The following is a 27,153-nucleotide window of genomic DNA, read 5'->3' as shown; positions in this document are numbered from 1 at the left end:
GCTGACGTCATCCTCACGCATGTGCAGTGGGGGGGTTTCACCTTTGCACCGGCCATCGCGGAGGCTTACACGGCCGGCGCGTAGCAATAGAGTGCCCCCACGGCACAAGCCCGCCCGCGGATCGGTACGCCCCGAGGCCAGCTCTCCCCGAGGACCCCGGAGCCCACCCGTGCCGCCAGGTCCCGCCGGTAAGGGACCAACTCCAATTTACGCCGGCGGGATCTGCATAGAACGGGCAGTACTTCGGCCCATCGTGGGCCGGAGAATCGCCAGGGGGAGCCCGCCGACCGGCGCGGTGCGATTCCCGCCCCTGCCAAATATCTGGCGCCGGAGAATTCGGCAGCCAGCGGGGGTGGGATTCCTGCCGGCCCCCGTCGGTTCTCTGACCCGGTGGGGGGTCGGAGAATCCCGCCCCCTGAAACAATATAACCATGGTCCTTGCTGCTCCTGCACTGAGGAACACTGTGGAACACTGAGGAGGGAGTGTAACTTCATGTTGAATAACTATTTAAATACTCCATTGTGCAAAATTAGAAGATTAAATTAAAGCAAGATGCTGTGCAGATGTGGTTCATTCAGTTGTTAGGATGTAAGTTTATAATTGCAGTGAGAAACGTTTGTAGTTGAACACTCAGTGCAAAGTTCCCACTTTGTCACAAGCATCAAGATTCCAATTCATAGCTAAAATGTTACATGTGCTGTCACTTGTTGAACTGACCATCATAATGTCTAATATCCCCTCCCTAATTTTAAGATGTTGAGACCATTTACAGTGATATTATCCATGCACCGGCTGAAATAACTCACCACAGACCGACAGTACGTGGTTGATCTGCATTATACAACTACTCGCTGAATAAATGCTGTGTGCCCAAAGAAGGACCTGTATTTGTACATCTTTAAAGGGCTCCACTCACTTTTTCTTGACTTTTTGATGGACAGATCTTTTTCCACCAAGAAACCTCTCAGCTATGTATGCTGGAAACAATCAGTTCATAATCAAGTGGATGAAGCCGGAAAAACGCACCCAGTCCGCCCCAGTGACCGGATATGTAGTGGAATGGGCAGAAGTAAATGGCAAAGTTAATCTGAATATCAATTGGATTAAAATCCCTCCTCGGAAACATTCAGTCACATTAACAGGTAAAGTGGGTCATTTTTTTTTAATAAACAACATGTGTCTTCCCTAATCTGTTTCCGTTGAGCACCCTTCAGAGTCGTCATGTTTTTTTACAAGACTGAATTCCAAATTATACTGTGAGAGACCAGAGGTCTGTTCGTTTTCCGTTTTTAAGGTGCTCTATGTTACGGGATAGATTTATATCCCTGTTTAGTATATAATAATAAGAGCTTATTGTCACAAGTAGGCTTCAATGAAGTTACTGTGAAAAGCCCCTAGTCGCCACATTCCGGCGCCTGTTCGGGGAGGCTGGTACGGGAATTGAACCCGCGCTGCTGCCTTGTTCTGCATTACAAGCCAGCTATTTAGCCCACTGTGCTAAGTGCTAAGCCAGCCCCTCTATGGCACACTTCAAAGTTCATTGTCTGACCTCTTGTTCAACAGGGTTGCTTCCCAAGTCCTTCACGTGACAAGCTTTATGTGCTTATGGGCAGCAGGGTAGCACAGTGGTTAGCACTGTTGCTTCAGAGCGCCAGAGTCCCAGGTTCGATTTCCGGTTTGGGTGACTGTCTGCGGATTCTGCATGTTTTCCCCATGTATTTGTAGGTTTCCTCCGGGTGCTCCGGTTTCCTCCCACAAGTCCCAAAAGACTTGGTGTTAGGTTATTTGGACATTCTGAATTCTCCCTCATGTACCCGAACAGGTACCGGAATGTGGCGACTTGGGGCTTTTCACAGTAACTTCATTGCAGTGTTTATTTAAACATACTTGTCTCAATAAAGATTATTATTATTTTTTGACTGTTCCAGCAAAGAAAGATCCTCACCTATTGTTGCTTTGTTCCACTGGGGATTGAACATTCTGCTGGGCAACCTTTACATTTTTGAACCCTACTTTGATTGACAGTTTTAAACTAATTATAAGGTTACCGTTAATCTTTTGTCACAGCTTGGAAAAAGAAGTACAGCACCCAAAATTAGTAGGCCTGACTCATTCAAAAAGCAAAGTATAAAAGGCGCTGGAAATCTGAAACACAAAACAGGAAGGTTTGGCAACACTCAGCAGGAGTTGGGATGATGTCAAAAAAACAGAAGGCAAGAATTGAATAGTGACATGAGAATAAATGACGGCTCCATAGTATGTCATGGAATGCTGATGAGCATCTCTATTGACTGACTTAAGCCTGCACAGTGTAGGCTGGGGTGGGGGGAGCATTGCCAAGGCCACGGTGATGAAGACAATGGGTAGATTGAACATCATTTTCACGGCACCACTGCCCCTTTTCTACCAGACTCAAGGTCAGGTAATTCAGCCCTCTTTTATGCTTCTGTGTGGGCAGTAAATGTATATCACAAAACAAAGTATATGTGACAATAGGTTAAGTGTATACTGAAAGTGTAAGTTTCTGAAAGCTACACTGAAAGTTTACATAACTCCTTTCTATGTCACACAATCCTCCCTCGTCTATCAGCTTGAATAGGTGTCCACCTGGACTGAATCTGTTCCTTTCATAAAGTGCCCTAACAGTGCCTATGCCTAACGGCAACATGAAGAAAATAATGAGTTATAGTGTGGTCAAGCCATTTTGACTTGAACGCAATGAAAATACAGGCAAGAAGTAGCACAATCCGAGCTGGGGAGGAGCAAGAGAGGAGAGTTCAGAAGAACAATGATAAGAATATCACTGATAAAATAAAAAGGGACATGAAAGGCTACAGCAGGAAAAGGATAATGAGCAATGAGGGTAGATAATTGAAGATGATTAAATGATTTTATAAGGCAGATAACAAGAAATTATTTTCTCTGGCGCAGGAGTTCAGAACAAGGGGACAGCATGTTGAAATCAGAACCTGGCCATTCAGGAGTGAAGTACCTTACACACAAAAAAATATGCTGAGGTTATATCAATTGAAAACTAAGATTGATAGATTGTTTTTGTTGTGCAAAAGCTATGGAACCAAGCTGAGTACATGCATCCCCCCCTCCTAATCCTGTACATTAGGCAGAACCAAATACATTTGGGTATAAGTATTATCCTATTGTATTGCAGAAAATATAAAACCCAAGACTTGTTTTCGGATCTCCGTTTATGCCATTTATGAAGGCAGGGCAGGAAGACCACTGTCAACTCAGAGCTACTCAGCACAAGAAGGTAATTAAAGTAGTGGCAAAATTCAAACCTGGAGTAAATAATCGACATGAGCTGGTGATAATGAGATGTTATTTTAATCAAGGCTTTTGACAAATTTTCGTTCAGCAGCACCACTGTCGGGACCTGTAGCCTTCATCAAGCACAACACTGCTGTAATATTCTGGAAGAATGTTCCACCTGATCGAAAAGAGGGCTGCATCGAAAGCTACACCATCTACCTACAGGAGGAAAATTCCAAGCTACAGCCTGCAATCCATAGTATGTATGCCAGATAAATAAGAGGAGGCGTAGACCATATGAGCCCTCCAGTCTTCTCCAGCTTTTGATGTGATTTATGTGTCATATTAATTCCACTTTCCTGCCCTATGCCCATAGTTGCAGACAACGTTTGTGAATGGGATTCAAGGTCTTATAAATGTATAGAAACATGAAAGCTCGCAGCCCAAATGGCAGCCAATTTGTGCCTGTGTTGGTTCTTTGCTAGAGCAACCCAAAACTAATTTCATTACTGCATTCTCCCCACAAAGCTCTGGATTTTCCTCCGCTTCACATAGTTATCCAATTTCTCCTTTGATGATGATGGAACAATCGTTTCTTCAAACATTCCCTGTAGAAAGCCTTTCGAACAACCCTCTTGTAAAGCTGCGTCTCCTAACTTCTCTGCTTATTTTTTTGGGACAGTTTTGAATTGATGAATCATTGTCTCCGGCTTCCCAACCAAAGGCTTTCCCATCAAACCCCATCATAGCTTTTTTTAAATTGTAAATGAGACAAAGGAGGTTCACGTGACAGCTCACGTCATGGATTCTTGGTGGATGAGCAAGAGTCATTTGGTCCAAAAAGGCCCAATCGAACATCTGTGCTGTGTCACCAATTCACAGCTAGAAGAACAAGTGGAACAGTGCTTTAATTCTGGATTGTTGGTTTTCCAGGGCCTCAGGAAACCAGGCAGCTACAGGAAGCTGTGGATTGTTGAGTGCAGGAGATATGCCACTGAATTGCTGATTGCCTCTCGCCTTTGTGCTATGAATTGGCCTGAGGCTCTTGGCAAATTATTTCACATAACACCATTAAAACCAGTAGAGGTCATGATGAGCTGGATTACAAAAGTCCAACACAGTGTTGCAAAAGATTTTTTATTAATGTTTCAGCTTTATTAAAAAAATATTGATTCTGATCACCGATCTAACATGAGAAGATAGCAATCACATGTATTGACAAAAGATCTACAAAAAACATCTGCAAAAAATTGGTATTAACTGCATTACAAAAAAAAATCCTCACTACTTTTGCCATTGAAAATTCCACACAAAACATTAAATAGGCAATAACATTCCATCACTCTGGAGTCCCACTTCTTGAAAGGCTGTGTCTTAAAAAAATCCCCTACTTACAATTAAAACAGTACAGGGCCTGGCTGCACGGTGTAAAAATACAACACTAACTATACACAGTTTTGTACAGTTTCTTTACACCCTAAGTCATTGATCCAAATTACAAATGAGTTCACATTTCCTGTCTTTGCAAAAAAAAAAATCAAGCTTAGACAAAGATCTTTTTTTACATCTGGATTTATTTAATCGTCATCCTCATCACCTTCCTGATCTTCCTCATCTTCCTCCTTTTCCTTCTTTACAGCCTGAGCTGGCATGGCAGCAGGTTTCTTACCAGTTTCACCCTTGCATTTGGCACGATAAGCTGCAACTTCCTTGTCATATTTCTCCTTTAACTTGGATGCCTTCTGCTCACATGGTAGTTTATCCTTGGGTTGCACCGTAGACCACATCTCTCCCAGCTTCTTTGCAACATCCCCAATGGACATTCCAGGAGATTCACTCTTGATCTTTGGACGTTTCTCAGAGCGGTGGTCTCTTGAGGGCATTTGGATCCTACTTCTTCTTATCCCCCTTTTGAGGGACGTAGTGTTTCATCAATGATCAAGATGATCATACCTGATCTTGTCGCTCTTAGCTAGGTCTTCAAACTTTGACTTCTCTTTGCTTGACATGGTCTTCCACCTTTCTGAACATTTCTTTGAGAACTCTGCAAAGTTGACGCTGGCTTCAGGGTGTTTCTTCTTATGTTCCGTTCGACAAGTCTGCACAAAGTATGCATATGAGGACATATTGCCCCAAGACTTATTGGGATCTCTTCTAACCGTGGCTGGTCTGTGTCAGGCTCACACTACACAAGGAGTCAATGGACTCGGCAAAATGATTTTTAACACACTGCATTGGTGCTACTTTTGATAGAGTCATAAGAGGTCTACCGCACAGAAAGGTCCTTTGGCCCATCGTGTCTGCACCAGTCAAAACAACTACCTAAGTATTCTATGCCATTTTCTATCACTTGGCCCATAGCCTTGTATGCCTTGGCATCGCAAGTGCACAAGTACTCCTTAAATGTGATGAGGGTCTCTGCCTCCACCACCTTTTCAGGCAGTGAGTTCCGGACTCACACCACCCTTTGGGTGAAAAAGCTTTTCCTCACATCCCCTCTAAACCTTCTGGCCCCTTCCTTAAATCTATGTCCTCTGGTCACCAAAGGGAAAAAAATTCTTCCTGCCTACTCTTCTTATGCCCCTCCTAATTTTGTACATCTCTACCATGTCCTCCCTCAATTTCCTCTGCTCCCAAGAAAAACAACCCCAGGCTATCCAATCTCTCTTCATAACTAAAACTCTCCGGCCTAGGTAATGTCCTGGTAAATCCTTTCCAGTATTCTCATATCCCTCCTATAATGAGGATTCCAGAACTGTACAAATACTGAAACAGTTCCAGCATAACCATCCTGTTTGTAAACTCTATGCCTTGACTAATAAAGACAAGCATACCATTTGCCTTCTTAACCACTTTATCCCCCTGCCCTGCTACTTTAAGGGGCCGGTGCACATGCACACCAAGATCCCTCTGATCCTTTGTGCTTCCCAGGGCCCTGCCATTCATCACCCTGGCCTTGTTTGTCCTGCCCAATTGCATCACTTCGCACTCTGGATTGAATTCCATTTGCCACTGATAGCCCATCTGACCATAGAACATAGAACAATACAGCGCAGTACAGGCCCTTCGGCCCACGATGTTGCACCGAAACAAAAGCCATCTAACCTACACTATGCCATTATCATCCATATGTTTATCCAATAAACTTTTAAATGCCCTCAATGTTGGCGAGTTCACTACTGTAGAAGGTAGGGCATTCCACGGCCTCACTACTCTTTGCGTAAAGAACCTACCTCTGACCTCTGTCCTATATCTATTACCCCTCAGTTTAAAGTTATGTCCCCTCGTGCCAGCCATATCCATCCGCGGGAGAAGGCTCTCACTGTCCACCCTATCCAACCCCCTGATCATTTTGTATGCCTCTATTAAGTCTCCTCTTAACCTTCTTCTCTCCAACGAAAACAACCTCAAGTCCATCAGCCTTTCCTCATAAGATTTTCCCTCCATACCAGGCAACATCCTGGTAAATCTCCTCTGCACCCGCTCCAAAGCCTCCACGTCCTTCCTATAATGCGATGACCAGAACTGTACGCAATACTCCAAATGCGGCCGTACCAGAGTTCTGTAGAGCTGCAACATGACCTCCCGACTCCGGAACTCAATCCCTCTACCAATAAAGGCCAACACTCCATAGGCCTTCTTCACAACCCTATCAACCTGGGTGGCAACTTTCAGGGATCTATGTACATGGACACCTAGATCCTTCTGCTCATCCACACTTTCAAGAACTTCACCATTAGCCAAATATTCCGCATTCCTGTTATTCCTTCCAAAGTGAATCACCTCACACTTCTCTACATTAAACTCCATTTGCCACCTCTCAGCCCAGCTCTGCAGCTTATCTATATCCCTCTGTAACCTGCTACATCCTTCCACACTATCGACAACACCACCGACTTTAGTATCGTCTGCAAATTTACTCACCCACCCTTCTGCGCCTTCCTCTAGGTCATTGATAAAAATGACAAACAGCAACGGCCCCAGAACAGATCCTTGTGGTACTCCACTTGTGACTGTACTCCATTCTGAACATTTCCCATCAACCACCACCCTCTGTCTTCTTTCAGCTAGCCAATTTCTGATCCACATCTCTAAATCACCCTCAATCCCCAGCCTCCGTATTTTTTGCAATAGCCTACCGTGGGGAACCTTATCAAACGCTTTGCTGAAATCCATATACACCACATCAACTGCTCTACCCTCGTCTACCTGTTCAGTCACCTTCTCAAAGAACTCAATAAGGTTTGTGAGGCATGACCTACCCTTCACAAAGCCATGCTGACTATCCCTGATCATATTATTCCTATCTAGATGATTATAAATCTTGTCTCTTATAATCCCCTCCAAGACTTTACCCACTACAGACGTGAGGCTCACCGGTCTATAGTTGCCGGGGTTGTCTCTGCTCCCCTTTTTGAACAAAGGGACCACATTTGCTGTCCTCCAGTCCTCTGGCACTATTCCTGTAGCCAATGATGACATAAAAATCAAAGCCAAAGGTCCAGCAATCTCTTCCCTGGCCTCCCAGAGAATCCTAGGATAAATCCCATCAGGTCCCGGGGACTTATCTATTTTCAGCCTGTCCAGAATTGCCAACACCTCTTCCCTACGTACCTCAATGCCATCTATTCTATTAGCCTGGGGCTCAGCATTCTCCTCCACAACATTATCTTTTTCCTGAGTGAATACTGACGAAAAATATTCATTTATTATCTCACCTATCTCTTCAGACTCCACACACAATTTCCCATCCCTGTCCTTGACTGGTCCTACTCTTTTTCCCTAGTCATTCGCTTATTCCTGACGTACCTATAGAAAGCTTTTGGGTTTTCCTTGATCCTTCCTGCCAAATACTTCTCATGTCCCCTCCTTGCTCGTCTTAGCTCTCTCTTTAGATCCTTCCTCGCTACCTTGTAACTATCCATCGCCCCAACCGAAACTTCACACCTCATCTTCACATAGGCCTCCTTCTTCCTCTTAACAGGAGATTCCACTTCCTTGGTAAACCACGGTTCCCTCGCTCGACGCCTTCCTCCCTGTCTGACCGGTACATACTTATCAAGAACACGCAGTAGCTGATCCTTGAACAAGCCCCACTTATCCAGTGTGCCCAACACTTGCAGCCTACTTCTCCACCTTATCCCCCCCAAGTCACGTCCAATGGCATCATAATTGCCCTTCCCCCAGCTATAACTCTTGCCCTGCGGTGTATACTTATCCCTTTCCATCATTAACGTAAACGTCACCGAATTGTGGTCACTGTCCCCAAAGTGCTCTCCTACCTCCAAATCCAACACCTGGCCTGGTTCATTACCCAAAACCAAATCCAACGTGGCCTCGCCTCTTGTTGGCCTGTCAACATATTGTTTCAGGAAACCCTCCTGCACACACTGTACAAAAAACGACCCATCTATTGTACTCGAACTATATCTTTTCCAGTCAATATTTGGAAAGTTAAAGTCTCCCATAATAACTACCCTGTTACTTTCGCTCTTATCCAGAATCATCTTCGCCATCCTTTCCTCTACATCCCTAGAACTATTAGGAGGCCTATAAAAAAAACTCCCAACAGGGTGACCTCTCCTTTCCTGTTTCTAACTTCAGCCCATACTACCTCGGAAGAAGAGTCCCCATCTAGCATCCTCTCCGCCACCGTAATACTGCTCTTGACTAGCAGCGCCACACCTCCCCCTCTTTTGCCTCCTTCTCTGAGCTTACTAAAACACCTAAACCCCGGAACCTGCAACATCCATTCCTGTCCCTGCTCTATCCATGTCTCCGAAATGGCCACAACATCGAAGTCTCAGGTACCAACCCATGCTGCCAGTTCCCCTACCTTGTTTCGTATACTCCTGGAATTGAAGTAGACACACTTCAAACCACCTACCTGAACACTGGCCCCCTCCTGCGACGTCAAATCTGTGCTCCTGACCTCTATACTCTCATTCTCCCTTACCCTAAAACTACAATCCAGGTTCCCATGCCCCTGCTGCATTAGTTTAACCCCCCCCAAAGAGCACTAACAAATCTCCCCGCCAGGATATTTGTGCCCCTCCGGTTCAGATGTAGACCATCCTGTCTGTAGAGGTCCCACCTTCCCCAGAAAGAGCCCCAGTTATCCAGAAATCTGAATCCCTCCCGCCTGCACCATCCCTGTAGCCACGTGTTTAAATGCTCTCTCTCCCTATTCCTCATCTCACTATCACGTGGCACGGGCAACAACCCAGAGATAACAACTCTGTTTGTTCTAGTTCTGAGCTTCCATCCTAGCTCCCTGAAAGCCTGCCTGACATCCTTGTCCCCTTTCCTACCTATGTCGTTAGTGCCAATGTGGACCACAACTTGGGGCTGCTCCCCCTCCCCCTAAGGACCCGGAAAACACGATCCGAGACATCACATACCCTTGCACCTGGGAGGCAACATACCAAACGTGAGTCTCTCACGCTCCCACAAAATCTCCTATCTGTGCCCCTGACTATAGAGTCCCCAATTACCAATGCTCTGCTCCTCTCCCCCCTTCCCTTCTGAGCAACAGGGACAGACTCCGTGCCAGAGGCCCATACCCCATGGCTTACCCCTGGTAAGTCCCCCCCCCCCCACAAGTATCCAAAGCGGTATACTTGTTTCTCAGGGGAACGACCGCAGGGGATCCCTGCACTGACTGTTTTTTCCCAGTCCCTCTTACAGTTACCCACCTATCTCCAATCTTTGGTGTAACTAATTCCCTGAAGCTGCTATCTATGAACCCTTCTGCCTCCCGAATGATCCGAAGTTCTTCCAACTCCAGCTCCAGTTCCCTAACTCGGTCTTGGAGGAGCTGGAGATGGCAGCACTTCCTGCAGGTAAAATCAGCAGGGACACTAACTGCATCCCTCACCTCAAACATCCTGCAGGAGGAACATTGCACTCCCTTCCCTGCCATTCCTCTAACTTTCTACCAAGATCTGGCTAACAACTAAATTAAATTTTTAATAAAAAATAATAATAATATAATAAAATAAAATATGGTACTTACCTCAGACCAATGGGTTTTATTATTAGGTTAGAGGAGGAGGGCGGGTGGGAGACACTACACGTGTAGTGTCTCGGGTTTCCTCTCCACCAGAATTTATTGGTGAGGGTCTTCCCAGACGTCCGCGGGTCGACTTCCTGTTCCCGCCTAAAACACTAATTTAAAAACAAGAAAAATTCTCAACTCCTGCTGAAATTGACTAACCAGCCAGCTCCACTCCCGCCGAAATCGACTGGCCTGCCCCTGCAAAGACAAGTGCTTTTAAAGGACAGACTTACCTCCCAGCAACCACTTCCGCACTGCTCCATCTGAAACTGACTCACCAGCTGTTCTCACGTCGAAATTGACTGGCCTGCCCCTGCAAAGACAAGTGCTTTTAAAGGTTGACTTACCTCCCAGCAGCCACTTCCGCAATGCTCCCACTGAAACTGACTCACCAGCTGTTCTCACGTCGAAATCAGCCTGTAGACCAGCCTGTCTATATCCCCCTACAATCTAAGGCTACCCCCCTCACTATTTACCACCCCGACAATGTTCATATAATCCACAAACTTGCTGATCAACCCTCCTACATTCCAGTCTAAATCATTTGTATAAACCACAAACCGCAAGAGCCCCAACACTGATCCCTGTGGGACCCCACTGGACACAGGCTTCCAGTCAGAAAAACACTCCTTGGCCATCACTCTTTGCTTCCTGCCACTCAGTCAATTCTGGATCCAATTTGCCAAATTTCCTTGGATCCCATGGGCTCTTACCCTCTCTATCAGTCTCCCATGTGGAACCTTATCAAAAACCTTGCTGAAGTCCAAGTAGACTACGTCAAATGCATAGTGACATTTTGAAATGACTAATTATTTGAAACGAGTAATTATTCCTTTTATTTCAAAATGATTTATACAACAGTCTGATCAAATATGTCACCTTCATTTACCTTTTAAAGAGGAAGTGCATTTTATTGAATAGTCACACAATCTGTAGTTGGATGACGCTCAGAATGCAGTTCAATAACTATACTCGTTAGTATTTATCACTCATTGTTATACATTTTTATAATCTAGAAAAGCTTGTTAAAGATGTCTTCAGGGAGGGCAGCACGGTGGCATAGTGGTTAGCACTGCTGCCTCACGGCGCCGAGGTCCCAGGTTCAATCCTGGCTCTGGGTCACTGTCCGTGTGGAGGTTGCACATTCTCCCCGTGTCTGCGTAGGTTTCGCCCCATCAACCCAAAGATGTGCAGGTTAGGTGGATTGGCCGTGCTAAATTGCCCCTTAATTGGAAAAAATGAATTGGGTACTCTAAAATATATATTTAAGTCGAAGGGAGACAATGTTTCAATGAGCTAACTATGTGCTGGATTACAAGGAACCTCGTCTAATGGCACACACTGAAAGCTTTTGAGTTCCCTCCCCACTAATTTCCACTTAGAACAATCTATACTCTTTTTTATTAAAAAAAAGTAAAAAAATCTAGTGAGTATGGAATTTCCCTGCATGGATATAATGAATGAACCCGCACACCACAAAACCTATCCATGATGTCACAGGAAGGAAGGTATCGACTAACCAACTGTCTCCAACTAATCAAATTCATGTTTCACACCGGTAGCTCACTGAGTACATTAATAATGAGGATTCAGGATGAAGATGGATTTGTTTTAATATATAAACCAAGTAGTGACATCAAGGCATAACCCAGGTACCGTGCCCCAAATTATGTGAATCATAGAACACCTACAGTGCAGGAGGAGGCCATTCAGCCCATCGGCTCTGCACCAACCCTCTGAAAGAACACCCTACCTAGGCCCACTACCCTGGTAACTTAACTTGCATATCCCTGGACACTAAGGGACAATTTATACGGCCAATCCACCTAACCTGCACATCCTTGGACTGTGGGAGGAAACCCATGCAGACACTGGGAGAATGTGCAAACTCCACACTGACTGTCACCCAAGGCCGGAATTGAACCCAAGTCCCTGGCGCTGTGAGGCAACAGTGCTAAACAGTGTCACCGTGTGAAAACGCAGTTCAACTTTTTTATTCTCACTCCTCTCGATCACTTTCAATGTGATGTTTGCAATAGTCGGAGATTAGATAGGAACTCCTCCCGCCCCCCCCCCCTTGTATATCCACTACATGGGGCATGATTCTCCGGCCTTGTTGTACTCTCATTGTGTTGCTAACTTTTGCCTTTGTTTAATTGCTCTGTTTTATCACCTTTGCTCTTGAGTCACCAGGTATCTTTCTGATACCGCCACGTGGTTCAAGTCCGAGTAATGATCAATAATCCAATACACCGCTTAGTAAGATTTAAATCAAAGCACATTTATTATACACAGTAATCACTACTCATGTACAAATTCTACGTCTAAGCTACTTCTGCAGCTAACAGGCCAATACTTAACTTGGAACTGGCCCACCAGGTCAGGGAAACGAAGGGCCTTTCGTTCGGGTTCTGTGCCTGCGGGATTCGAAGTTGGTACAGATTGGTAGCTAGGAGCACCTATCTCGTAGCGAGCGTTGAAGTAAGACTTACAGTTTTGAGAGGCTGTTGAAGAGTTAAGAGAGCTGGAAGCGGTTGAAGAGAGCTGGAAGAGAGCCCGCTTTGAACTTGGGACTCAATTCTTATAGTCCCCAGGGGCTTCCCACCTTTCGGGGCGGACCCTGTACCTGGTTCCAAGTGGTTGGACTTTGTCCCAATCACTTGGTTCGATTTTCTCCAATGCCGGAGCGGTTCCCTGATCGATGTGCGGTCCTGAGGTGGTCGTTCACCTCCCATTGTGTAGGCTTCTGCTGGCGCCACGGAGTCTGGTTTGGCTTTATGTGTCTAAATGGTTCTCATTGTTCCCGGGGATTGCTCATTAATATGCAGATGGCTGGTGTTTTGTTATGCTGATGGTTGCTGGTATCGATCTTGTCTGGCCTTTCCAGAGGTAAATACACAGTCAACCTGCAGCTGCTCATTTTTGTCCTGTTGGCTGACTTTCCCATCAGCCTTTGCCGTTCGCCATTTTAAATCGGGAGTTAGCCATTTTAAGTGGCTATAGTTGAGCCAGACAAGGCCGGTGAATAGCGGGAGAGGCGGAAAACGAGAACTGCCTCTGGGGGGATGGGCATGGGCGACCTGCGTCGCAGAACAAAAGAGCCAGAGGCGTCATGCTGGTTGTTTTTTTTTTTCTTAAATTTAGAGTACCCAATTTGTTTTCCAATTAAAGGACAATTTAGAATGGCCAATCCACCTACCCTGTACATCTTTTCTGGGTTGTGAGGCTGGGAACCACGCAGATATGGGGAGAATGTGCAAACTCCACACGGACAGTGAACCGGGGCCGGGAATGAATCCGGGTCCTCGGTGCCGTGAGGTAGCAGTGCTAACCATTGTGTCACCCGTCATACTGGTTGTGTTGAGGTTGTTCTAATGTTCCTCGTTCAAGTGTACACCAGTGTCCCACTATACCGATGGTGCCGCCCCATTATCCCCCCCCCCCCCCCCCCCGCCGCCCTCGCCCCAGTGCCCGAAGTGTACTTGGCCGTCCTAGCTCTACTACTATGTCTGGATGTTTTCCCAGGATGCACATCAGAGGTGGAGGCAGCCAGCTGCTTACCTTGACCTGTGGCCATCGATGCCTGTGGCAGGTGTCCTCTAGGGTCTCAGGGGCCAGAGGGCCCCGGCGCACTTGGCGGCACATGCACAGCCGTGCCGCCCTGTCCCGGGTGCTGGCTGCGAAGCACTGCCTCATCAGAGGGGGTGGAACGCGGGGGAGCTGGTGGCCACCGTCGCCAGTCCATAGGATGAGTCCAGGTTGCCACATCCCGCCCCCTTCTCCCGATCGGTGCCCAAACGGCCCTGGAGTTCACCTTGGGATTGCTGGGCAGCTGGATTGAACCTCGACTGCCCCTTCGTCATCTGGCTCTGCCAGCCTGGCGGCTCCCCAATGTCTTCACCATGGTGTCAATGCCCTTGGTGATGCTCTTCAGTGATTGGGCCAAGCTCTGCAGTGATCCGCAATGCCCACCTGCGACTGGGACAAGCTCCACAGCGCCTCGACCATTCCCATCGGAGAGCGGGACGTGTCACATAGCACCTCATCAAGGTCAGCCTGGTATTGGGTCACGTCGCCCATCGGGTCAGCCAGTCTGCCGAGGCCCTCAGCCATGGCCGTCACTGACTGCGCCACACCTTGGACACCTTCACTAATGGCACCAACGTCGTGCACCAGGCTCTCCAATGCAGTCGCCACTCGAGCAGTGTTAGTCTCAGCGTCACGCATTGCCGGAGACATCTCCTGTGCCAGGAGTCTTTGGGACTCCTCCATTCAGTTATGGATCTGCTGGAGTGTAGAATCATAGAATCCCTACCGTGCAGAAGGAGGCCATTCGGCCCATTGTCTCTGCACCAACTCTTCGAAAGAGCACTCTACTCATATCCACTCACTCATCCACCCAATCCTAACCCCATAACCTAACCTGCACATGCCTGGACACTAAGAGGCAATTTTATCATGGCCAATCCTCCTAACCCATACATCTTTGGACTTTGGGAGGAAACGGAGCACCCAGAGGAAACCCACACAGACACGAGGAGAACGTACAAACTCCACACAGTCAGTGCCCAAGGTCCCTGGCGCTGTGAGGCAGCAGTACTAACCACTGTGCTGCCCCAGTATCACTGACACCTCCCTTTGAATGTCCCGGCCTCTCCCTAACATCTTCATCAGCACCGGGTAAATCTATTCCAAGGGCTCAGCATCTAACTGGGACCCAGCTGGATCCTGGGTTCCAGCAGCCCTCCGACTGCTCTCTCGCCTGGGGTTCCTGCCTCCACCTCATGTGTATCAGCAGCAGCGGGGTGCTCACCAGGTTGTGACCCAGAAGCCTGACCACTAATGAAGCCTGACTCTCCGCTGGTCTGGGCCCTCTCCCGGCAATTGTACGAGAGCTACTCATGCGGAGACAGAGCGGGCATCGTTACCCACAAGGATGGGTCACATTGTTGGGGAGGGGAGTGTGAAGGGTGGGTTGGGGGGTGCAGATGGAGGGTTGGGGTGGGACTGGTTGCGTTTGGGGGTGGAAGTTTCCAGGGAGGGATGGGAGGTGTCAACTGACCCGTGCTGCCCGGTGTAGGTCGTTGACCTTCTTGAGGCATTGGAGGCCAGTCCTCCTGGTCACGCTGTCCAAGCTGACAGCCGTGGCCACTTTTCCCAGGCGGCACTGGCTGCCCTGTGGCTGACTCTGGGACCCTTGGGAAAACAGGACATCCCTCCTGGCCTCCACCACATCTAAGAGCCTCTCCAGAGCTGTACCCCGAATCACAGGGCCGGGTGTTGGCGGCCTCGCTGGGCTGAACGCCAGGAAGCTCGCGGCCGTTTCCGCTCGCTTCCACACTTAGAAATCTTTCTGGAGAATCACGCCCAAGGTCTTGTGATCAGGAAGCCTCGGGGTTGCTGGAGGACCAGGCCCCAGTTAGGAGAAAATAAATTAATGGTCTAGGATTCCAGTTCAACTGATTAGACTCACTGCGGAGTCTGATAACCAGATAGGAGGGGGAGAAATTACGGAGAGGACGAGGGGGAGAAATTGCAGAGAGGAATGAAAGTAATACAGATTGCCAACAACAGTACAAGCTGGAACAGACACATTAAGAGTCTATAATCTGCAATTTGTAATTTGCTGTTTTTTAGGGGACATTGACCCAACCAGCAGTAATTACACCATTCCAGATCTGAAACCTGGAACAGGATATATTGTGTGGATGACAGCAGTAACTAAAGCTGGTGAAGGGAAAAATGGAAAACAACACCGATTTTACTACAGCCAAAAAAGTAAGGAAGTGTAACAGAACTCTGAATGTTTAAAGTGTTATGACCCAGCTAAGGACTGTTAACATTCAAAGAGAAATTCAAATATGTCATTTTAACCAAAACATTAGAATGTTTTACTTTTTTTTTTTAACAAAACAAACTTTATTGTATATGAAAGATTTGAAAACAAACACTATTAACTTACCAAAGTGGTAAGGGCAGCACGGTGGCGTAGTGGTTAGCATTGCTGCCTCACGCCGCTGAGGTCCGAGGTTCGATCCCGGCTCTGGGTCACTGTCCATGTGGAGTTCACACAGTCTCTCCGTGTTTGCGCGGGTTTCGCCCCATAACCAAAAGATGTTCAGGGTAGGTGGATTGGCCACGCTAAATTGCCCGTTAATTGAAAAAAATGAATTGCGCGCACGAAAACTTTTAAAATACTTAACAAAGTGGTTTATAATTATCTCCGTATTGTACCCGTATTGCACCCAGATTTACTTTTTTCTTTCCCCAAGAATTAATTTATAAGATACATCAATCCTAAAGTTATTTTCTCCTAAAGCTATTTACTTATGGACCACACAAGTATGCAAAAGTACTCTGGAAAGTTTTCCTCAGCTCTAAGTAATCTCATCGGCAAACCTTTAATTTACCTCCTCTTGGCTGTGGATGCCTCACTCTCTTTTTGGTTCCTTTTCCAATCCCTCCATGCTAATCTGCTGGTTGCTTTGTTTGCCACAGACTTTGTGGGGACCACTGTGCTCTGGTTTCCTCCCACAAGTCCAGAAAGACATGCTGTTAGGTAATTTGGACATTCTGAATTCTCCCTCTGTGTACCTGAACAGGCGCCGGAGTGTGGAGACTAGGGGATTTTCACAGTAACGTCATTGAAGTGTTCATGAAAGCCTACTTGTGACAATAAAGGTTATTATTATTAGATACTTCCACAAGTTTCAAACTAGTTCATCTTCAAGTTTTTCTGTTCCTTTCCAAAAATTCAAACTGAGATTAAGAGCGGAATTCAACCAAAACGTTTCTAAGGGAGCGATCTACCGGCCATGTCGCGCCAGGCGTGAAAACGAGCGGGCCGGTTAGATAGCAGGAGAGGCCGAAATCGGGAACCACGCCAGGCGCTGATCAGTTTCCGATCATTTTTTCAAAAATAATTTAGAGTACCCAATTAATTTTTTTCCAATTAAGGGGCAATTTAGCGTGGCCAATCCACCTAGCCTGCACATCTTTGGGTTGTGGGGGTGAAACCCACGCAAGCACGGGGAGAATGTGCAAACTCCACGCGGACAGTGACCCAGAGCAGAGATCGAACCTGGGACCTCGGCGCCGTGAAGCAGCAGTGCTAACCAGTGCGCCACTGTGCTGCCCCTGATCAGTTTCCAATCTAACCGGCTCCAATTGACGCGATCCGGATCCCGCCATGGCGAGAAAGCAATTATCACCAATTAAGGCATGGGATCCACTTGTAGTTTTAAACTCAAATATAATTCAGCCCACTATTTGCTAGAATAAGCCTGGAAATGAAAATCGTTTTCTCCCATCTTTAGCCCCAACCACCCCATCCCTCCTCTGCCATTCCCCCCTCTCCCCCCAGAAGATAAACTGAACCATAGGAACCAGAAAGGGCCCATGATATCACACCACTAGCTCTGACATTTTAAAGGCACGTAAATTATTTTACTCAAGGCCAGATTTCGAAATGTCTCGACGTTCGTGTGAAGGACAACCACTTGGATGCGGTCTCGGAATGTGGTCATATCCCAGCATTATTCAGATGTCTTTCGTGGTTGAGAAAGGGGAGAGAAAATTGGATGGACAGAAAAATAAACAGTTCTCAGTGTTGTACGGGGAAGTTGATCAATGTTTTGGAATTACAGATTAGAAGTTGGAGTGAGATTGGGTTTTCTGCTGAAGTTGTTATTCTGATCAGTGAATTGAAACTGCTGCAATGTTCTTTACCTTCAGGTTTTCTTCCACATCCCGACAGCAAGACCATCATAGCAGTGGTTGTTACAGTAACATTCATTTTCGCTAGCATAGTTTCTGGATTTTGTTTTTGGCAGTCGGTGAGAAACAGGTAAACACAAAATTTGAAATTGTGATCTACTCATTGTGATTAAGTGAATTCACAAATAGTTTATGTTCAAATGTTTTGTTTTGTTTTTTTTAAATCTTTTTATTGGCATTTTCAAAATTATATACATTGCCGTTCTTTTTCATTTATTGTACAGTCACAAAGGTTTCTTCTTGGGTTTCCCGATTTACAGTCTGTCGCTGTCAGACACAGCATACAATCCTCCCTACCCTCCACCTCCTCTCCCCTCAACCCCTCTCTCCATTCCTCCCTTCCCCCTTCTTCACTGCTGCCCTCCATTCTTTCTTGCTGGGTTTTGCTACCTCACCTTTCTCCCCCCATCCTCCCTCGCTTTCCTCTTTCTGTCTTGTCCTGGCTATTTCTCCCTGGGCTATTTATTTATATGTTGGCCACAAACAGGTCTCGGAACAGTCTGGCGAATGGCTCCCGTGTTTTGTGGAGTTTAATTAAATGAGTTTATAATGTTCACATTTTTCTCGTTTTATTACTTTTTGCATGGAGTAGGAGTGTAGTTCTTGGAAGATCACGACTCTTCCCACATAGGTGCATATTCAGGCACAGTGTAACAGCAGCAGAGTAGCATAGTATTCTTTCTCCAAGTTAGCATTAAGATGCAAGCAGAGCACTAAAATTGAGATTCAAAAAGAGGCAGATTGGCCACCAATAAAGAAGATCAGAATAAGATGTGGGATGAAACTGTCCTGTGTCTTTAGAATCTTTTAATGCTGTGTCCATTGAGGGAATTGGAACAAAGCAGCGACTTCAGCTATTTACACAATATATATAAATGACTTGCTGTGACCTAAGGCGCATTGCCTATCCACCGTATGTTGGTACCTTTTCAAATTCCCATCTGTTCTTTGCGCCTGACAGCTCAAAACCGTGCACATTCAAAGGCTGATTCAATGTGAACATTTTCCGGTTCGCGAGTAGAGCTTATTTTAATTCCAGATACTTATGCCCCTTCCCTTTTAAATGTTCCTACAGGCTCATTCAGTCACAACCCCAATTTTCCAATTCCAATTTGCCAAGCTGCCTAGTAGGGAGTTCATTTCACATGAACATTGAACGTGGACCAGAAATCCAAATGGATTGGAGTCCACATTGACTTACAGTATCTGGGTGGCAACTATATATAGCTTTTAGACTAGAGACATTACAGAATAATCATCCACAATGTATGTGGTCATTCCTCAAGCTATATTTGTATGAATTGATAAAAGGAACTGATCTCACTTGTATTTCATATTGCTGCAGGATATGGTCCATTTTATCGAAACTCACATCTCGACTGTATGTGAGAAACATTCCTGATCCAGCTAACTGCACTTGGGCAAAGGAATATATTGCAATTAAGGTAACATTTGTTATAAGAACCTTCCATTCAATGATATAAATTCTGCAGTTGGGACAGTGTCAGTAATAGTACATGGTTTGGAAAATTCTCCTCTTTCATTTTCAAAATGCTTCATCTTTTGAATAAGATGTTAAACTGAGGCCCCGTTTGTCTCCGGTGGATGTGAAAGATCACGCAGCACTATTTTGTGGATGATTGGGGAGCTATCCTCTGGGCCATGGCCAACATTCATCACTCAATCAACACAAAAAGAGATAGTTTAGTCATCACCAAATTGCTGTTTGTGGGATAAAAGCAAATTCCTGCAGATGCTGGGAGCTGAAACAAAAACTGAAAGTTCTGGACAATCTCAGCAGGTCTACCAGCATCTGTGGGGAGAGAACAGAGCTAATGTTTCGAGTCTGGATGACATTGTGGGAGCGTGTGCTCAGATTGGCTGCTTCAGTTCTACATTACGACACTAGTACACTTGAAAGCACTTATTTGGCTTTAAAGCTTATTTTGGTCATGAAATAGGGGCTGGTTTAGTACAGTGGGCTAAACAGCTGGCTTGCAATGCAGAACAAGACCAGCAGCGTGGTTTCAATTCCCGTACCAGCCTTCCCGAACAGGCGCCGGAATGCGGAGACTAGGGGCTTTTCACAGTAACTTCATTGAAGCCTACTGTGACAATAAGCTATTATTATTATATTATTAAATATTAGGGCAGCACAGTGGTTAGCACTGTGGCTTCACAGCGCCAGGGCCCCAGGTTCGATTCCCGGCTTGGTCACTGTCTGCGCGGAGTCTGTACGTTCTCCCGGTGTCTGTGTGGGTTTCCTCCGGGTACTCCGGTTTCCTCCCACTAGTCCCCAAAGACATGCTGTTAGGTACTTTGGACATTCTGAATTCTCCCTCTGTGTTCCCGAACAGGCGGCGGAATGTGACGACGAGGGGCTTTTCACAGTAACTTCATTGCAATGGAAATATACTTGTGATAATAAAGATTATTATTAAATGCAAGTCTTACTTTGAATACATTTTAGCAGTTCTTGGTTCAGCCACCAGATGGGGCACTTTGCAAGTGCTATCCACTCCAAGTCATGTATGGGCCAAAAAGGAGTCTTTAACCATTTGGAACTTGACAATGGGCCTCCCGTTCAGAAAGGAGGTAATTGACCCCCGCCACCATTTTCCCAACCATTCACACTTGTGCCTTCACTTGTCTTGGGGGCCAGACTCGGGAATTCCTCCTCCACACTTTCCATTTCTCTGCCTCTCCAGACATTGCTTAAAACCTGCCTCTTTCACCAGGTTTTAGGTTACACACCCAGACATAAAATCATAGACCACTACTGCACAGAGGAAGCCGTTCAACTACTGTGCCTCTAGTGGCCTTTTGAAAGACTATCCAATTTGTCCCACATCCTATTCACGCAATCCTGCAAATTTTTAACCCATCTTCTTTGATCTGAGCCTATCATTCCCAAGGGCCCTTTATTGTAATGTAGGGAACACAAGCAGCCAGTTTCCAGATTGGGGTCCCACAAACATCCGTGAAATAAATGACCAGTCTATTTATTTTAGTTATGTTTCTTGAAGTTCTCAAACAATGCAATGGAGTCTGCTACCTCCCCATGAGCAAACAGACAGGTTCACGGTTTTACACCTCATCCGTAAGATTATATCCTTTAAGTACAGAAGTGTCTGCCTGAATTATGTGCTCCAGTCTGTTAGTGGGACTTGAACCCACACTGTTGTGACTCAAGGCTGAATTCCTTAACTGAGCCAGGCTGGCACTTAAGCAGGAGAATAACCTGGTTTATAAGACTGTGCAGGTAGAATTACTGTCCTCAGTTAGGAAGGGGATTGATGGGCGGCACGGTGGTGCAATGGTTAGCACTGCTGCCTCACGGTGCTGAGGACCTGGGTTTGATCCTGGCCCCGGGTCACTGTCTGTGTAGAGTTTGCACATTCTCCCCGTGTCTGCGTGGGTCTGACCCCCACAACTCAAAGATGTGCAGTGTAGGTGAATTGGCCACATGGAATTGCCCCTTAATTGGGAAAAAAAGAAATGGATACCCTAAATTTTTTTTAAAAGGAAGGGGATTGATGAGCTGGAGAATAATGTCTTGATTTTAAACCAGATTCACTATCCCCCTCTGGGTGGGTATGCAACCTTTGGATTGTCACTCATATTATAATAGAAGCCTTTGGTTCAGCTGTTTTGGAAATGTATGGATATAAATTGGCAATAGATCATAAGCTGAAAATCGGTCAGACTTTCCTAGTCTCTATTGTTTCATGGCAACCAATTGCAAGGAAATAGCAGTTTCCTTCCTGTGAGAAGCACATCTTCTTGGTTGCATACATCTCGCCTATCAGGGGTTCTTTTTAAAATTATAGGACCAGGTAAAGGTGGGGAAAGGGAAAAGCTGTCTAAAAGGACCACAAAAAAAATGATAAAATATACTTGGGTCCACTTTTGAAATGTGACCAACAGATGCAATGTTTCTGAATCTGCTCACTTTTCTTACTCCAGGACAGGATGGATCTAACATATGCTGACTTCCAAACTGGATCAACTTTCACTTCTGAAGATCCTGAGACTCTACAAGTAGAGGAAATGCCACCCGAGCAGGAATTCTGCATCAATAGAGAGATTGGTGACCAAGAACAACATCGCCTGAAATCCCTGCTATTTATTCAGTCCACAGCTAGTAAGTTGCACCAGAGCAAGGAACTAAACCCTGGAGCTCTTTCACCAACGAACAGCGAAGGGAAAATTCTGGATTACAAATGCCAGCTCCCTTGTTTATACATTGAAAAATTGCCCTCTGTGGAAATTAACCTGGACCTCACTGATTCAAACAACTCCATAAGAAGCCAAAATACTGGTTACATCCCCTCCAACTTTCTCCATGCTACTGACAACACTAAAGAGGCTGATAGTGATTTTTTTGCAGATTCCTTTTCATTCATGCCTCTTCCTTCCTTGGCTAGAACGGAAATCCCCTTCGGAGGGAACCTGACATTAGATGTAGTGAGAATAGACTGCAGTTCGCTTGTGGAATGAGATGATCACGTGTTATTAACATTTTGTATTTTGAGAGCTTATACTGCTGACGATTGACTGCCGGGGAAAGTTTTTCTTTACAAAAAAAGGAGCACTTCTTGCTCTTTTCCATCTTCGTAACATCATGTAACAGTTTAGGATGGTTGCACAATTGTCTTTCACTGGATTACACAGGTACTGTACTGCAAGGATAAGCATTTGAGACCAACTGTCATGTAACTGTAAAGTTCGGAGTACATAAAATGAGTTCTAAAAGTTGAGAGAGCTGTATATCTCAGTCACCCTGAACATTGTTTGCAACCTGCAAAATAATTAGCTGTGGACAGTCTGAGCAGATTTGTAGATTTCGTTTTTGTGACATCCGGAATGTTTGCTCTAGTGCAATGAGGTAATATTTGTAAACATTTCTTCCCATTAGTCATGACCCTGGAACATCTTTTAAAAATTCAGAACGTCAGAGGTTTACACTCTAGGCTTTTCCAGCCAACAGTTTAACATCAAGGAAACAGCAACTTTGTAAAGCACGACAGACTGCTGTTTGATTTCAACCCCTTCACCATTAGCCACACAAAACAGGACCTTGAACCTTGATCTCCCTTTTGAGTTTCTTAAAGTTGCTGCACTTTATTTTGCAATTGATGCATGAACATCTCCTTAAAAACCATCCTTTTCTCCTCCCATTAGCTGATGCCCGCCTCTCTGCTTAACCCACCGACTTCACCAATCAGCAATGCTGAACCTTGACATCATTCAAGTTTAATTTGCTCGGTCATGAACGGTGCCTTCCTTCAGTTCCACTGCTATCACTGTTGTAATTCTCCATGTGATCACCATCTCAGTGTGTAGTTATGAATGCCATCTTATACAAACGTCCCGGTTTCCAGCCTCCATAAACTGGATCTCATGCAAAATGTGTTATATCCTTTTCTCCACATGTTCAAAACCTACACTCCCATCCATTACGTGCCTGGTGCTGTGTATTCATGTTTGTTACCTTGAAAGTTCGATCACGTGATGTATAGATGATGTCATCAGCTGTTTGCGCAGGCAAATAGTCAGTCTGTCTTTACAGCCTATCGAGTAAACACCTTTCCAATAAAAGCTCTTGTTTGTTTACCTTCGTGATCCGCAAGCCTTTCTTTTAAAAATACCACAAAGAAAACTGCTGATGAGGTGGTCACAGGAACATAGTAACAGGAGTAGGCCATTCAGCCCCTCAAGCCTGTCCCGCCATTTAATGAGAATGACGAACTGTCGTTGAATGTACTGGCCATTGAAGGCGCAACGAACCGTTACTGGGACACTCCTTTACTGGAGGGACAACTGGTGAAAATGGAGGTAGGCACTGGAGCAGCAGTTTCAGTGGTACCAGAAACTGTTACCAAGAGAAACTATTGCCTTCCAACCCTTAAAGATAATACTGAAAAGCTATTCTGGGGCAGTGGTTCTGTTGAGGGGCCGTACTGATGTAAACATGCAGCTAAATGGACAGATCGCAGACTTGTCCCTGCACGTTGTTAACGGTAACTATCCAGTCCTAATGGGGAGAACCTGGCTGGAGTGAATCAAACTAAACTGGGGCAAAGTGGAACTCATGTCGGGTCTGAAGGAGGTCTACTGAAGATTTTAATGAAACATGAAGAGCTGGGGAGCATGAACGAGAGCTCAGTAAAGCTAAAGATTAAGGACGAAAGCCAAGCAAGATGTTTTGAAGGGTAGGTCAGTGCCGTATGCCATTAATCCCAAGGTCAGGGCCGAATTAGAGAGGCTGGTTTAGATGGCAGTGCTCAAACCATCAATGTAAGTGATTGGGTCACACCCCCTGTTGCTTCACAGTGCCAGGGACCTGGGTTTGATTCCCGACTTGGGTCACTGACTGAGCGGAGTCTGCACGTTCTCCTCGTGTCTGCGTGGGTTTCCTCCGGATGCTCCGATTTCCTCCCACAAGTCTGAAAGATGTGCTTGTTCGATGAATTGGACATTCTAAATTCTCCCTCAGTATACCCGAACAGGCACTGGAATATGGCGGCTTGGGGATTTTCACAGTAACTTCATTGCAGTGTTAATGTAAGCCTACTTGTGACAATAATAAAGATTATTGTTATTATGAACAAAAATGGTTCAGTACAAGTATGGTGCTATTTTAAAGTCACTACCAATCCGGTACCGTGTGCAGAGCAATAACCTCTGCCTTTAATTGATGATTTATTTGCTCACAGATAACCTGGCGCCAACCAACGAGCCAGAGCCGCAGAACATCCACAGCACCTGGTCACTTTAAACGCCACCATATTCAGCATTGTGAGAAGATGCTCGGGCTCTCGACCAGGAAACGCAAAGACTGGTTTGACGAGAATGATCAGGAGAGCCAGGATCTCCTTGACCGCAAGGCGTTCCTGAACTGGCAGCTCCACCAAAATCCCCGCAGAAGTATTAAAATACAGCGGAGAGGCACTCTTGACAGGAATCCACAACCTCATCACCCTTGTCTGGAAGGCAGAGAGCATGCCGGATTATCTCAGAGGCGCCTTAATTGTGACCATCTTCAAGAAAGGAAACAGGTCCCACTGCAGAAATTAGAGGGATTTCGCTATTCTCTGCCACGGGAAAGGTCATTGCGAGAATGCTCCTCAACTGCGTCCTCCCAGCGGCTGAAGGGATCCTCCTGGAGTCTCAGTGGGATTTCTGCCCATCGAGAGGCTCAATGGGCATTATCTTCAGTGCGCAACAAATCCACGAAAAGTGCAGGGAGCAGCATCAACCTCTGTACATTGCCTTCTTTGATCTCGCAAAGGCTTTCGACTCTGTGAAGCATGAGGGATTGTGGAGCATCCTTCTCAAATTTAGCTGCCCGTAGAAATTTATCACATTCTCCACCTGCTCCACGATGACATGCAAGCAGTGATCCTCACCGACGGAACCACCAGAGGCCCAATACGAGTGCAAACAGGGCTGCATCTTCACACCAACGCTCTTCTCCATCTTCCTTGCAGCAACACTCCACCTCATCACCATGGGCTGCACGGAAGCACAGTAGTTAGCACTATTGCTTCACAGCACCAGGGTCCCAGATTCGATTCCTGGCTTGGGTCACTGTCTGTGTGTCTGCGTGGGATTCCTCTGGATACTCCAGTTTCCTCCCACAAGTCCTGAAAGATGTGCTGTTAGGTAATTTGGACATTCTGAATTCTCCCTCTATGTCCCCAAACAGGCGCCGGAATGTGGCGACTAGGGGCTTTTCGCAGTAACTTCATTGCAGTGTTCATGTAAGCCTACTTGTGAGAATAAAGATTATTATTATAATGAAGCTCCCCACTGGAGTGGAACTAACCTAACGGACAGGCGGGTAACTGTTCAACCTTCGTCTCGTGGCCAGAACCAAGACCATCCCAACCTCTGTCATCGAGCTGCAGTACCCAGACGACACCAGTGTGTGTGAACATACAGAGGCTAAGCTACAAACCAGTCAGCGCATTCACCAAGGCATGAGAGAATGGGCCTTAAGACTCCGAAAAACAACGGTTCGATACCAGCCCGCTCCTGCCACACAAAACTGCCCCCCCCAATCATCAACATCCACAGTGAGGGCAGCATGTGGTACAGTGGTTAGCACTGGGACTATGGCGCTGAGGACCCGGCCTCAAATCCCAGCCCTGGGTCACTGTCAGTGTGGAGTTTGCACATTCTCCCCGTGTTTGCGTGGGTTTCACCCCGACCACCCAAAGATATGCAGGTTAGGTGGATTGGCCACACTAAATTGCCCCTTTAATTGGAAAATAAATATAAATAAATAAATTACAGGGGTCCTGGAGGGGGCCCCTATCACAGACCAGTGAGGAGCAGAATATTCAAAGACCAGACGTCAAACCGAGCACCAGACTCATGGTCTACAGAGCAGCCATGATCCCCGCCCTCCTGTATGTATCAGAAACATGTACAGCAGACCCCTCAAATCCTTTGTGAGATATCACCAACATTGCCTCCCTAAAATCTTATAAATCCACTGGCAGGATAGGCGTACCAACGTGAGTGTCTTCTCCCAGGCCAATATCCTCAACACTCGACTAGCTGCAATAGGCAGGCCACATTGCCCACATTCCTGACACAAGATTCCCAAAACAAGTGCTCTAGAGGGCAGAGGAAAAGCTACAAGGGCACTCTGAAAGCCTCCTTAAATAAATGCAACATCTCCACTGATCCATGTGAATTGCTTGCCTTGGAACACACAAGTTGGATAAAAAGCATCTGCGAAGGTGCCAATCACCTAGAGGGTCATAGGAAGCCCGTGTAAACAGAGGAAAGAGAGTGCTGAAGCCGAAACATCCCACCTACCCACCTCATCAAGCACCACCCGCCAAACCTGTGTCAGAGTCTGCGCTCCAGGATCAGACTATTCAACCACCGCAAGACCCATCTCCCCGGAGAGGAATCAAGTCACCCTCGACCCTGAAGGACCGCCCCAGAAGAAGTATTTGCTAGGTTAGCTGGAAGCCAGCATTTCAGTAAAGTTGATCTTAGTCAAACTGACCTCCAGATAAATGTGGATCCA

The 27,153-nt window shown here is 46.1% G+C and overlaps 1 protein-coding gene and 1 pseudogene across 3 annotated transcripts in view; one reads left to right on the top strand and one right to left on the bottom strand.

Moving 5' to 3' along the window:
- Positions 1-23,720, top strand: part of il12rb2 (interleukin 12 receptor, beta 2a) — a 77,743-nt gene extending 54,023 nt beyond the window's left edge. For 2 of the 3 annotated variants that reach the window (XM_072511079.1, XM_072511080.1), the window contains exons 11-17: positions 943-1,143; positions 3,171-3,272; positions 3,378-3,530; positions 15,966-16,106; positions 18,063-18,174; positions 19,450-19,549; positions 22,071-23,720. In XM_072511079.1, coding sequence (XP_072367180.1) covers positions 943-1,143; positions 3,171-3,272; positions 3,378-3,530; positions 15,966-16,106; positions 18,063-18,174; positions 19,450-19,549; positions 22,071-22,604 — 1,343 coding nt within the window. In that variant the 3' untranslated portion in view covers positions 22,605-23,720. The remainder of the gene's footprint in view (positions 1-942; positions 1,144-3,170; positions 3,273-3,377; positions 3,531-15,965; positions 16,107-18,062; positions 18,175-19,449; positions 19,550-22,070) is intronic. The other variant, XM_072511081.1, reaches the window with a different exon arrangement.
- Positions 4,480-5,508, bottom strand: LOC140426388 (high mobility group protein B2 pseudogene; annotated as a pseudogene).
- Positions 23,721-27,153: the final 3,433 nt, after the last annotated feature.

Source organism: Scyliorhinus torazame, chromosome 7 (assembly GCF_047496885.1).
Source record: "Scyliorhinus torazame isolate Kashiwa2021f chromosome 7, sScyTor2.1, whole genome shotgun sequence".
Classification (NCBI taxonomy): domain Eukaryota; kingdom Metazoa; phylum Chordata; class Chondrichthyes; order Carcharhiniformes; family Scyliorhinidae; genus Scyliorhinus; species Scyliorhinus torazame.
Note: the sequence above shows the minus strand (reverse complement) of the source record. Positions and strands in the feature narration are given on the sequence as shown.